The sequence below is a fragment of the Euprymna scolopes genome, chromosome 40, assembly GCF_053919585.1.
Source record: "Euprymna scolopes isolate OS-2025 chromosome 40, ASM5391958v1, whole genome shotgun sequence".
NCBI lineage: Eukaryota > Metazoa > Mollusca > Cephalopoda > Sepiida > Sepiolidae > Euprymna > Euprymna scolopes.
Window position 1 is genome coordinate 14109504 of NC_136521.1, and position 15022 is coordinate 14124525.

At 31.8% G+C, this 15022-nt stretch overlaps 1 protein-coding gene across 7 annotated transcripts in view; it reads left to right on the forward strand.

The window, feature by feature from the left end:
- LOC145265380 (synapsin-like) overlaps window positions 1–15022 on the forward strand; it is a 319381-nt gene that overhangs the window by 267821 nt on the left and 36538 nt on the right. For all 7 annotated transcript variants that reach the window (XM_080121178.1, XM_080121173.1, XM_080121176.1 and 4 more), the window contains 3 exons: window positions 2842–2916; window positions 4423–4525; window positions 9072–9184. In XM_080121178.1, coding sequence (XP_079977304.1) covers window positions 2842–2916; window positions 4423–4525; window positions 9072–9184 — 291 coding nt within the window. The remainder of the gene's footprint in view (window positions 1–2841; window positions 2917–4422; window positions 4526–9071; window positions 9185–15022) is intronic.

The window sequence follows — 15022 nt, forward strand, 5'->3', positions numbered from 1 at the left end:
CACACACACACACACACACACACACACACAGACAGAGAGAGAGAGACAGAGAGAGAGAGAGAGGGTGTCCACAAAGTCTGGCTACTTAATGTAGTCAGACCTTGTGGACACCCTGTAGATTATGCAGCCAGATTTTGTGGGCACCATGTAGATTATGTAGCCAGACTTTGTGGACACCCTTTAGATTATGTAGTAAGACTTTATGGGCACCCTTTAGATTATGCAGCCAGACTTTGTAGACACCCTGTATATAAATGTTACCTTGTCTGTCTGTGTGTTAAACTCCTCTATCAATTTATGGTGTACAGATTTGAAAATTGAGTTATAGGGTATTTTGACCTGTTGAACAAATTAAGATTTTAGCTGGTAAACTAGCTGTTAAGTGGTCAAAATTTGAAACAAAATTGAATTTGGCAGAAGTAAGTTGATTAAACCTGTTATTCTGTGCATGTGTAAATATACATTTATACATTTAAGTTGATAATTTTTAACATTTGTTTATTTGTCTGCCATTAACTCAAATGGTAGCAACTAAGGCTGGAGTGCTAAATGTTTTAATTTCGATTCTAGTTGATTGCCCTCAAGTCATTTTTTTATTTTTTTTAACTTTTGAGATGATTGCTATATATTGGGTACAATATAATAATCGATAAAGAATTGGTTCTATAATAATTATTATGCATTAACTGAGATATCATATGTAAGCATATTTTACGACCGGCTAATGCCAAGTGGTCTACTAATATGTAGATGAAATATTTGATGATTTAATTTTTCATAAATTGTTATAATTTCTGGAGAAAACAAGTGAAGCATGCGCAGTGAACGAGGCATAAAAAAATGACTTTGTTCAACGTTTGCCCCCACTCCCATCTAGCTCCAAAAGTCCCCAGGGGATGTTAAATCTTGGTGAAAATGAACAAACAGTGCAGTTTTAGGCCTTAACATACGTAAATTTGAGTTCTGCACCATGCAAAAAAAAAATATATGACTAACTCTATCACGTGCCCCCCCCCCTTAGCCCCAAAAGTCGTCGAGGCCTTAACATATTTAAATTTGAGTTCAGTACCATGCAAAACTGCTAAATAGACGTACACAGAAAATTTTGGACAAATATGGTTAAATAGTCCCAAAAATGGAGTTATTTATTAGCCCTAAAAGAGCCCCTGGGGCACACCCAAGAGTTATCGCAAAGTATAGACAAACAAAATTATATAGAAATCAGTTAGCTACAACTTTTTAGAAAGTTTTATAAAAATCAAAAGCATCAATTTTTTTTAATAAGCACAAAAGTGTCAATTTTAGCCATTTTTACCTGAAAGGCACCCCTAGGGGGGCAACCAAAGTTTTCCCAGAAAATCTGTTCCTTTACTTTTTTACTCATATCATGTTTAATGTTTGTGTAAAATTTCAAAAAATTCCAAGGCGTAGTTATTGAGAAAAATGTGAAAAGACGAACGGACAAATGGATAAGGATGAATTTACAGGTCTACCCTCCTTTTGCGGGGGACCAAACACCATCAAACGTTCATTTGTTATCAAAATACAAAAAAAATTAAATAAGTAAATAATATCAAAAATAAAATTAATTAAATAAAATTTAAAAAATTAATAACAGCTAAAATAAAACTAATTAAATTTTTAAAAATGACTAAAAATTCAATCAAAGATAAAATTAATTAAGTAAAATTTTTAAAAAATTAAATCAAAATAGAAAATTAGATAAAATTAAATATATAAAAAAGTTAATTTAATTTAAAAAAATAACTAGAAATTCAAAATAACTAAAAATTAAATCAAAGATAATTTAATTAAATGATTTTTTTAAATTAAATAAAAAAAAATCAAAATAGAAAATTAAATAAAATTAAATATATACGAAAAGTTAAATAAAGTAAATTAAAAATAAAATTTAAGAATTCAGAAAATTCAACCACAAGATTTTTACTAAAAATATAAATTGCAAGTGTTTGCAATCATATTTATATAAAATCACGGAATTACATTAGTACAATTATTATTTAAAAAATAAATAAAATATAAAAAATAAATAAAAGATTAAATGGAGATTATTAAGTAAGTTCAACTTAAGAATAAGTAAAAACTTAATAAATAACTTAAATCTTAAAAGAAAATTCAAATTCATATGATATTAAAAAATTAAATTGAATAATACATAAAATTAAGTAAAATCAAAATAAAATTTTCGAATCAAATATTCAATGAAAACTTTAAATGAAAAATTAAAAATTAAACAAGATTAAAAAAAAAATTTGAATACAAAAATAAATTAAAAAATTGAATGAATTAATTAAATTATTTAAATAATAACAAAGAAATAATAAAAAGAATTTAAAAATTAAATAAACGAATTAAATAAAATCAAATAAAAATTTAATAAAAAATTTAAATAAAGAAAATAAGTTTAAAATAAATTGTAAAAATTATAAAAAAATAAATAGATATTAAATAAAATGAATAATATGAAAATGTAATAACAAATTAAATATAAAATTTTAATAAAAATAAATAATATCTTACTCCAGTAGCTTCTTTCAAATAATTGCAGATTTGTGGAACTCTCTTCCTGCTAACTGTTTTCTTCCTACCAATAGCCTTCGCCTTTTCAGAATCAAGGGAATAGGTCTCTCTTTCATTTGCAATGATCATATTTTGTTCTTAGCTCCTTACATTAAGTGGCTTGACACCTTGTCTAGAGTGATTTACATATAAAGTGAATAAAAGATTAAAGAAAAAAATTGACTAAAATAAATGAAAAATATATTAAAATAATAAAATCGGTTATTTCTTAATTTTTATTTTTGTTTTTTTTTCCTCCAGCCGTAAATCAATATCTGGTAATTGGAAGGCAAACACAGGTTCAGCAATGTTGGAACAAGTACAAATGAATGAGAGGTAAGTCAAAATGTTGATATATATATATATATATATATATATATATATATATATATATATATATATATATATATATATATATATATATATATCTCAATCAACATTTTATTTATATATATATATATATATATATAAGGGGAAGAAAGGGAAAGGAGGGGGAAAAAAGGGAGGAAAAAAGGAAAATAAAGGGGAAAAAGGGAGAAAAATGTTGATTGATATATATTGGAAGATCAGCGCATTACTATTTGCCAAATAGCCCAAGATGTCAAGATTAGTACAGGGTCTGTGGAAACTATCATTCATGACCATTTGCATATGCATAAGGTGTCTGCCAGATGGATTCCCAGGTTGCTCACACCATTCCAGAAGCGAGAACACGTCGAGTGCTCGAGGATGAATTTGGAAATGTGCCAAGAAGATGAGTCAAAGTTTTTCGAAAGACTGATTACACAGGATGAAACCTGGGTCCATCACTATGATCCAGAGACAAAAGCGCAGTCAAGGCAGTGGAAGCACTTGGACTCACCACCTCCAAAGAAGGCAAGGGTGCAGCCCTCCGCTAGCAAGGTCATGCTCACAATCTTCTGGGACCAGGACGGAGTAGTGATGACAGATTTCCTGGCAAAGAGTACCACAATTACAGGAGCCTATTATGCTTCACTTTGGTAGAAATTAAGGGAAGCTAACAAAATCAAGAAGCGGGGCAAGATCAGCAAAGGTACCCTCCTCCTGCAGGACAACACACCGGTCCACAACTTGCATGTCGCCAGATCAGAAGCATGGGTGTGTGGTTATGAAATCTTCCCCCATCCTCCCTACTCTCCTGCTCTCCTGACCTTGCACCCTCTGACTTTCACCTCTTCCCTGCCATGAAGTTGTTTTTGAAAGGAAAGTGTTTCCCAGATGATGCCGTCGTGATTTCTGAAGTCACGTCATGGTTGGAGGACCAACCTGGGGTGTTCTACAAAAACGGTCTCCAGAGCTGCATCAAACGATGGGAGAAATGCATAACTCTTGGTGGTTCCTATGTAGAGAAAGACTAATACCTGTGCCAAGTTTCGTTGCTTTACTGCTATGGGAAGTGGGTCAGGGGCATTACTTATATATATATATATATATATATATATATATATATATATATATATATATATATATATATATATATATACTTATTTATATATATATATACATATATATATTTCAGATCATTTGAAATCATAGCAGTAAGTCTCTATCAAGGCTAGAAGTTTTTGGGAAATATCAGCTATTTTGTAATTCATATTTATCAAGAAGTTTATTTATGAATAAAAGGAATAATAAAAGTCTAAGGATCGATCCCTGAGGCACACCCGCATTTCTATAATAATAAAGCTAAATGTACCCAAATATTAATTTTTCCATTGGTGGGTAGTATAATACATATTCCTTCTCGATCTTAATAAACACATACTCCTTTTTTTCATTATTTGTGTTGTGTGTAATTTACAAACATTTTCCATTTTGCAGATACAAAATGTGGGTTGATGAATGCAGCCAACTTTTTGGCGGCCTTGACATTGTCGCTGTGGAGGCTCTCCAGGGAAAAGACGGCCGTGAATACATCATTGAGGTGAGGAGAATCGGTTTTGTGGTCAAGGGATTGGTAAACCTAAGCAGTTGTTGATATACAAACATTTATATATTTTTTCTTCCTTCCTTTTGATAAAAATTTTTTCATTTTTAACATGTCCTAAAAGCAGTTTTATTTGCTTATTCAATGATCAATTCTCTTGCCCCATATATATATATATATATATATATATATACTTGTTTATTGTTATATAAACATGCTCACATCCCGCTGCTACAAACAGCCACTTGTTTCAATCATTGTTGTTATTCATTGAACATTTGAATAGTCAAGTCGCTGCCTGATGATATCTGTTGTTTGATTGAAACAAGTGGCTGTTTGTAGCAGCGGGATGTGAGCATGTTTATATAACAATAAACAAGTATTATCAGCTCTTTTTATTGAGCACTATCTAACAACCTCGTTGAATTCACTAGTCCATTACTTTTGAATAAAAAAAACCGAGTATATATATATATATATATATATATATATATATATATATATATAAAGTAAAGTTACTTAAAAAAACAAAAAAAGGAAGGAGGAAAAAGATCAGGAAGGGACAAAAACGGTCTAGCCGCTGATCACTTACTATTTATGACTTTTGGAATGTTCCTTCATATGTATTTTACATGTATATGTGTGTGTACGTATGTATATGCATATGTATGTATGCGTATATGTGTGCCTCTACGTGAGTATGGTTGCATGTGTGTGCACATGCATACGTATGTTGGCATACATCTGTATGTACGTATGTGTTTATTTCCATGTGTATGTGGGGTGGAGAGGGCTCCCGTAAGCCGTGGTGAAGGCAACCCCTCTAGGAGAGGCAAATCTCTGATTTAAAAAAAAAACAAAAAAAAACATAAAGCGGGAGACCAATACCCACATTAAGCTGATCTGCAGTTTGACTTGTTGCTGGCTATCTTGCTCTTGCTTGTTGGTGGATGTCAACATTTTGAACCGAGAGAGAGATTTAGCTGTCATACAAAGCTAAAACTCTGTAACATCATCTTTGTATAGATATTCCCTCAGCCATTTGTCTATAAAAAAATGGTATGTGCATGTATGTATGTGCATGTACGTGTATGAGTGCATATTTATTTATGTGTATGTATATGTAGGTAAGTGTATGTATATATATATGTATACATATGTGTATATGTATGTATATGTGTGTATGTATTTGTATATGTGTGTGTACGTATATGTATGTACATGTGTATGTATGCATGTGTGTATGTATATATATGGATGTATATTATGCATGGTGTATTTATATATGCATATATGTGTGTATGTTTACAGATATGTATGTGTGTATGTGTATATATGTATCTTTGCATTTATATATATTTCTATATATATATATATATGTATATATATATGTATGTACGCCATTGACCGTCTTGTGTATGTTTATGTATATGCATGTATGTGTATTATGTATTGTGTATGTATGTACTCATATATGTGTGATATATGTATGTGTGTATGTGTATGTATGTGTATATATGTATGTATGCATGCATGTATATATATGTATGTAAACTAGTGACCGTCTTCAGTGTCATGTCTGCTTGAGCGTGTGAATTTTGCTGCAGGACTAAATTCATTTTCAGCTCATGAACTTTCAGTGTCTGAGGGAGTGGCACTCGTCTGACAAGACGTTGCAATTATCATACATATATATATATATATATATATATATATATGTATATACAATAGAAAAATGCGAGCATGAAAAGTAATATGGTTAATCTTAAACATTGAAAAGAAAAGGACAAGATATTGTAGTAAAAAATATAATAAGTTTATAACTCCAAAATATTGCAGCATTAAGAATTGATTATATAATGTTATAAATTGAATTTTTAAAAAATATTCTTAATGCTGCAATATTTTAAGTTATAAATTTATTACATTTTTACTAGAATATCTTGACCTTTTTTTTTCCAGTTTTAACAACTAGTCCTTTACTTTACCATGTTTAAGCTTAAACATATTACTTTTCATGCTCGCATTTTTCTATTGTAATCCATGATTTTCCCAAGTTTCCAGTAAATTCAGTTGTTCTTTGTTTAATTTTAGTCTTATTTTGCCCCCATAAACATAACATACACATATGTAATAAATATGTACGGCACTCATCTGCTTGCATTCTCTCTGTTTCACTCGTTACTTCTCTTTTCGCGAGAGTGGTGAATTAGTAACAACATTAGTTGCTGAAGCGACGTGGTTGCTGTGGAAACATAAAATCGTTGCTCACCTCTTTATGTTTTTTTTACGATTTTGAACACCAGTAAATTCATCATAACTTTTGTTTTACTGAACGAAAATTGAAAAAAAATTTTTTCCACAATATAGCTGAGAAAGTGATCTATAAACTGTAATAATTGTTTGAAATTTGGTCGAAAAATGAGTAACCGGTGAAGCTTTAAAGCAATTCTAAATGACTAAAATTGCCACCTAACCATATATATTTGAACACTACCGTGTTTGAATGATATCGACAAATGTAAAGTCATTTAAGATGAAAGAAGCTGAGTATGCAGGGTCCTCCTTCACGAGTGAAAAATTTACTTTCGCCATGACTAATGTTTGCAAAATTTTAAAAAATATCCAAAGTGTGTTTGAATGATAATATATATAACTGTTGACCCTTCATCAGGTGGCACAAAAAAAATTAAAACTATATTTTTTTACAGTGACAATTTGAATTTAATTCAAAAAATGTTTTGGGGGAAAAAAAAACAAAAAAAAATGATGTTTAAATTCGAAAAATGTTTCATTTAAATTATTAAATTGTTCGAAAAAAAATATTTCATTTAAATTATTAAATTGTTTGTAAAACATTCCAATTTTACTTTAATTCAAAAAAGTTTCGGGGAAAAAAAATTCAATGTTGCTTTAATTCAAAATTGTTTTATTAAAAATATATTTTCTTACACAAACTTTTCAATAAATGTTTTTTACAATTATATATTGATATCCAATAAATGTTTTGGTTTTCAAATATTTTTGTGTTTGGAAAAAAAAATTCTTGTTTGTTATTTATTTGTCATGTTTGTAAAATATAACCAAGAAGAAATTGGAGTTATTGCCTCCTGACAATGGCACCGTCCGTGTAATGCAGAAGTGCCGTTTTGTCTACTGAATTTAAAAACAGTATTTAAAAAAATACAGTGTCGTTGATGAGAGAGAGAGAGAGAGAGAGAGAGAGAGAGAGAGAGAGAGAGAGAGCAGCCAGTCAACTACCCTCGCTCCGCCCACAAAGTCTCTTGTATTTTTTAAATAACATGTAACAGGAATGAATGATTAACAACAATGTTTATTTTCCAGTGACAACACTGACAGCATGAAGGGGTCGTGAGGTGGGATGTGTGTGTGTGTGCAAAATGGCAGAAATAATGTGCTTTCCTTCCCCCGCGGTCGCCACTTCGCCTTTTTTTGCTGACTGTTTCTAATTTATTGGAACTGATGACGTCAGAACACTCCTTCATATATTACCTAAAAATATTGATCAGTCCCCCTGATATCTATCCGAGTGGGGGGGGGGATTCTATGTCCTCCATTTTTAACCTACTTGAAGTTGTTCCCAATGTACCTGGATCCAGGATTGCTGCCTTGATCTAGTATCTGACCAACTTTCCTTTGACATCATCTTCGCAAGCCCAGGCAGCCAACTGTCCTTTTCAGAACCACTTCTGCCATCTGCAACTCGTCCCCCCTTAACACTATGAATGGGTAAGAACAGCCTAATAGATTAGTCTTGTCTTTTTTATGTATCTATTAGTAGTGTCTTTTTATCGATTAGTATTGCCTTCTTTTATTTATTGATTAGTATTGGCTTCTTTTTTATTAATATTGTCTTCGTTAATTTAACTTAATAAAAAAAAATTCAGAAAATTTTTTTTATGATTTATGTACTCATTGAACGAACATGTCATATTCCAAAACTCATGTGAGATTGGCTAGTAGTTTTAAAAAAGAATTAACTAAAAAAATTAAAGTTTATGAAAAAGCAATGTGGAACTGAAAACCGCCATGTTGTTTTAGAATTTCAAGGGTGACAACTCAATTCGACTACCGAGATTTCAAGGGTGACAACTCAATTCGACTACCGAGATGTTGTTTGTATTCAAAATAATTACAAAATTATTAATCCTTAAAAATCGTAAATTTTTATTTTCTTAGTTAAATTAGTACTTGATCAATTTACTTGATTTTTGGCGTATGACATGAAGATATGAAATACAGGTGCAGAGGGAGGGATGTATTGAATTGCAAAAAAATTTGGCTGATCAAGGAAAACGTGAATGCAAGTGATTAGACAAGACTGCCGAGAATGCAATCTGAAAACAGCTGACCTGCTGACTGTAAAAAAAAAGAATACTTAGAGATAAATTTCTAGCTGCAAAATAGCAGATAGTTGTTTGCTTGTTAAAAATAAAATCTGTCAACATATTTTATGCCCAAACAATACCGGGTTCATCTACTCGTACGTTTTATTTTAACACTTTTCTTTTTTTCATTTCAGGTGAATGACTCTTCCATGGCTTTACTGGGCGAAACCCAAGAGGAGGATCGACGTCTGATCTCAGAAATGGTTTTGCAGAAAATGCAGGTGCTGTGTAAAGCCAACACAATGAGGTATTGAAATTACCACTTTCTCCATCTCTCCTTTTTTACATCTCCCTTTAAAGATGTGTATAATGCCATTGGGGTGAAGTCCAGAAAATAATGCTTGAAATGGTGATAGAAAGTATGAATGTGATAAATGAAGAGCGAATGATAAGAAAAGTTTTGAGAGGAATGGAATGATGTAAGATGAATGATTAAAAGAGAGAGAAAGTGTGGAAATAGGTAAAGTGGGGAGGGGGAGAGATAAAGTAGTGAGAGGGGAAGAAAGAGATGGTCTATTATGATATCACAGTGTATTCTGGTATCTTTTATGTGAACGGAATTTTTGGGATACGTTGCAATGTCATAATAAATCCCTTTTCATGATTCTGAATTTTTGAGATGAGGATTGGTTATTCGTATTATTTGGATTTGTCGGACTACTGTTCTCATCTTGAGTGTCATTTTCACGTTTCAGCCGATGTAACCTTCGACCTTCTTCATGTGTATCTTGTCAAACTCGAGAATCTACATGGAATTTCAAACTCTTTAATTCATGGGAGTAGCATGTTCCCGTTCCGTCAACCATGACTGGATAGAAGTTCTAAGTAATTCACAATTATATTTTCGGTTGCCCGCACTGAGGATTAGAATCTTCAAACATCAGAAGCATGTCAATTTTAGAATTTAATTTTTTCAAGTAATCTAACCATTGCATCACGGTCCTATTTACAATGCCTCCCCACAGGACAGAGTTAGACACGGGGGTTGTTTTTTTAATGCGGAGAAAAGGAACAAAAATAAAAATTGTCTCAGTCGTGAAGGATTTCTCCTCCACTTACAGAACAAGAAAGAATGAAAGCATGCTACCTCTGTGAAGTAAATAAAGGGTTCTGTTTCAAATTCCCTCCAGATTTCTGAGTTCGACAAAAACATTCCTGAGTTTGACATGATACACCTGAAGAAGGTCGGCGGTTACATTGGCCGTTGGAAAAAATAACGCACAAGATGAGAACAGTTTACAGTCCGAAGAATACAAATAATACAGAAACCTTTTCTCTCTATCTCTCTCTCTCTCTCTCTCTCTCTCTCTCTCTCTCTATCTCTCTCTCTCTTTCTCTCTCTCTCTAGCTCTCTCTTTTTCTCTTTCTTTATATCTTCTTTGTCACGTTCTCTTCTCTTTCTGTTCCTAAAATTAAAGGATTTTTGAATGCATTGTGATGTCATAATATATACCCTCTCTTCCTAGTATCTCTCACTTCTCCCCCCACTTCTCTCTCTCTCTCTCTCTTTATTCCATATCTTATCTCTCCACTTACTCCCCCTTTTAACTATTCACATAATTTCAGAATACATTGTGATATCATAATAAATCCTCTCTTCATCCTCCCCCCCTTTCTTTCCCGCCCTCCATTTCTCTAACTCCCCCTCTCTTTCTCTCTCTCACTCTTTTTTTATTTCCTGTTTCCTTCTCTCTATTTATATCTCTTCTCTTTCTGTTAACACTGTCCAAAGATTTCAGAATACATGGTGATGTCATAATAGGCACTTTCTCTTCCCCAAAATCACCCTTTCCATCTCCCTCTCTTCTCTATTGTTTCCACTTTTTTTAACCATTTACATCATTTCAGAATATATTGTTGTACTAGCAGGCCGTCCGGTGTAGTCTGGTCGTGAAATACGCATAAATATATTTAATTTACGCAAATTTCGCAATTTTTATTATTAGAGCCAATCCTATACTGATTGTTATATTGGTACCCAATTCCTAAAGTTAAACGAAATTTTCACGAGCAAAGTTTCTTTCCTCAAACTACCCGTCAGTTGAACACAGTACTGTGGGACTGTTTCCCGGCTGACTACAACATTGTCATTTTCAAGTCCAAAGTAAACAAATTTTTGTTGAGCTGTCCTCTTAACTAATCAGATTCTGCCACACTTACACCATTATTGATCATCACGATATTGTCTTACCGCCCACCTAAAACTCATTACCCTTGTCCTCAAGTGGCCTTTGGGTCTTGATAAGTGATGAAATTTTGTCAAAAAAAACCGAAGTTGGATGGAAGCAATTACGAAAGAACACTAAATGCAGAATCTTACATAAGATGGAAGTTTTCACATAAATGATTTTGACAACCTCCCTTGACTAAAGGCGTATAATTTAAGCTGGCATTGCTCGGGAATGTTTACTTCTGTTCTCAGTTAGGTTCACCTATATATATATATATATATATATATATGACTGTCGTACATATGGTCGGGTTTCAATCCTGGCTTGAGGTAGTTGCTTGTCTAGCCACACTGATGAGCTATGAAACAGCGAAACAGTATTGTATGTGGATGACTATAATGCTCCTCATCTTGAGTTGAGCATATTGAGAAGTGATACATGAATTACCATTAGCATATTAGCGATGCTCTTTGTGTAAACAAATCGAGCTTAGGTATTTCGGACGATGTCAAAACATTGTTAAACTCACGACTCGCTCAGCAGCCGTCAATAGCATAATGGTTGGAGCCTTGACTGTTGTACAGATGGTTGGGTTTCAATCCTGGCTTGAGGTAGTTGCCTGTCTAGCCGCACTGATGAGCTGTGAAACAGCGAAACAGTACTGTATGCGGATGACTGTATATATAAATTTTCAAAAAAACATTATAAATCTGTAAAGAAGGTATACAAAATTTTAATTTTCTGACAAGGAGTACAAATAAACAAGAAAGACCTTATTCCATGGAGTTTCGAAAAATGCAATTCTTCTCATCAGAGGAAAGAGGTTTGCAAAATATACAATAAATTTTGCAGGTTAATTCATTAAAAGAAAATACAAATATGAAATTAATCGTACTTGCATCAAAAAAGTTATCAAACGGTTAGTGACAGTTTATCGGGATTCAAACGGATTAAGAAAACAGAAAATGGGAAAAAAATGAGTGTGCGTGTGTGTGTGTGTGTGTGTGTGTGTGTGAGAGAGAGACTTCTCAACCTATGTACTCAACGAATACAGACTTGAAATTTGGTGTATAGGGTCTTCAGATATGTAGAAAACCTTTTAATGTGACTGTTAAAGGGGTCAAAATTGAAATATTGGTATGTGGGCCTCATCAGACTTTTATCTGTTTGTCTACTGTTTAATGACTGTGTATGCGCGGTCGTGGAACATAATCGCTACCTTATGTTAAGAATAAGTAAGTTTGAAAACACCTTTTAAAGATTCTGGCAAGCTGGTCTAATGATTATTGTATTTGACTCACTGTTTTTAGGTCTTGGTTTCGATCTCAGCTCAAGTATTTTTTTTACTTACAAGAAGTGAACTGTTTCGAAAAAAAATAATACTCGCATGCACATGTCTCGGTTTCTTTCGTTTTTTTTTTTTAAATTTTAAGGAATTTAATGTTACATTTAATACCTAATAATATTAATAAATAATAATATTAATACTTAATAATATTAATACCTAATAATACTAATACTTAATAATATTAATAAATAAGAAATCTGCATTAATTAAAATATATTTATGCTTATTTTATGACTGGGCAATGCAAATCGGCCTGCTAGTATATATATAAAAGTGACCTTGTCTGTCTGAGGAACGGTCTCTATCAAACTACTCTGTCAAATTTTCATCTACAGATTTGAAGGTTGATGTATAGGGGATTTGGATCTGTAGGACAAATTTGATCTAGTTTTTAGTCAGTAAAAATTTTACATCATTTTTTAAAGTTTTTCTTTTTATAAGGATGTGGTATGGATGCTAAAGAAGAATGCTGAAAAACTTTAGGTTTCGATTTTAACCAATGGCACCCAAGTAATATATATATATATATATATATATATATAGACTTGTTTGTAATATACTAAATTTTACTGGGTTCGTATAATTCAGTAAATTTAGGTTGTTCTGGCCATATTATAAATATAAAAATAAAATTCAAAAGATTTTTTAAAAAAAAATTAATTATGTGAAATAAAGAAATATAGAAATCTAATTTAGGAATTCAATGAATAGTATTATTAAAATATATTAAATGGCTACGGGTTTTTGTGGAAACTTCTTATAACAGGTTTTTGAATAAAGATCCGAAAATTAGGTGATATATTAATATTTAAATAAGCTCGTTAAAAAGGATGCGTCCAGGATAAATGTTTTCGCATGCTTTATTTTCTTTAAGGGAAATTTCTTCAAATAGTGTTCGATTGTTAAAGTGTTTTTTATTCAAGAAGTCTGAAGAAAGGCTGGTTATGTGAAGATTTTCAAACGCCATAATGCTTGAAATTGTCTAACTGGTATTGAAACAATTGTAACTTACAATGAAATACACTTTTTTTTGCTACCAATTCCTTTTTTGAAGTCTTGGTTTTGTTAATACAGTATATATATATATATATATATATATATTCAGTAAGATGATGGGTAATTTATAATTAAAATTAAAAATTAAAAATCGGTTTCATAAGAAGGAACACAACAAAGCCAATAAATTGTACGATCGTTTCGGAACAAAGTTTTTATCATGGACAATAATTTTAACATATAGTTTTTTGAAACAAAGTCTCCTCATCAGCAAAAATATTGGGTGGATTTTTTTTAAAGACACCAAAAAATAAACCTAGCATTTTTTAAGTACGGCAGATGTATCTGGAAAATATTTAAATATAAAGGGAAATAATTACGTCTTGATGTTGATAAAGAAAGTAAGAAAAATTGAGAATAAAAGTTAGAATAAAATTATAAAATAATAAGATGAAAAAAGACGAAATGCAAAAATGGAACTGAGGAATATCTGATGTCGCTGATTGCAAGAAGTTTAAACTTTATCAGTTTCAAAATGAATTGTTCCAAAATCAAATATAACATCATAAATAGAATTCTGTCATCGTCAGTTTAAAAGTGGGATCAATTTTTTTTATTTAAAAAAATATTTCACTGAAATATATTTTTATAATACAAATAAAGCTAAGACAGTAAATTGTAACACTATCATTTGGTGAGGAAAGTATCTTGGTGTGTCCGTAACATTAGGGCGTTTCTTGAACAATTGTAACATCCCAGCATGGCATTCAGCTTCCCAGGTATTAAACACTATCATTTGGTGAGGAAAGTATCTTGGTGTGTCCGTAACATTAGGGCGTTTCTAGAACAATTGTAACATCCCAGCATGGCATTCAGCTTCCCAGGTATTAAACACGATAAAATAAGAGATGCATCCCCTTTAGATTAAGCGGTTGATATGACATCTGTTACGTTTGCTTGATGGGTCTTTTCTTTGAATTCTCCATATGAGTCTTCAAAGAGATTTCTCTATTAATTCTCTCCTGAGAATTAATTATCTTTGAACCCTTATATAAAATAAGTGAACCCTGTATTTTCTTTTTATATATAAAAATAGAAATATATTTATTTCAATTTGAAGAAGGAGCATTTTTTAAATTCGGGAGTTGACCAACCTGTTTATCACTGATAAAGATTGGATCTCAACTTTTTGCGGTTAATGTCAATGGCATCCAAAATACAACTGAATATCTTTTTCTCTTGTGATGATGAAAACAGCAAAGAAAGAGAGAGAAAGAGAGAGAAGGAGAGAGAGAGAGAGAGAGAGAGAGAGAGAGAGCAAGAAATAGGGAAAGAAATGGACATGTTATCATTGTTTTACAAATCTTGGCGTCGGCAAGTAGGTTTGACCTTTTACATCTGTCTACCTCAATGGCTTTGATATGGCTGAGATTTTATAAACATCTGTCAATCTGAGCTGAGCTGATGTGCATTGACATTTTGAGATGAAAACAGCACTGACTTGATTTAACTTCTTTATCTCCCCTCCTACAAAGATAAAGAAATATAAGTAGAAAGCTTTTAAAATGTG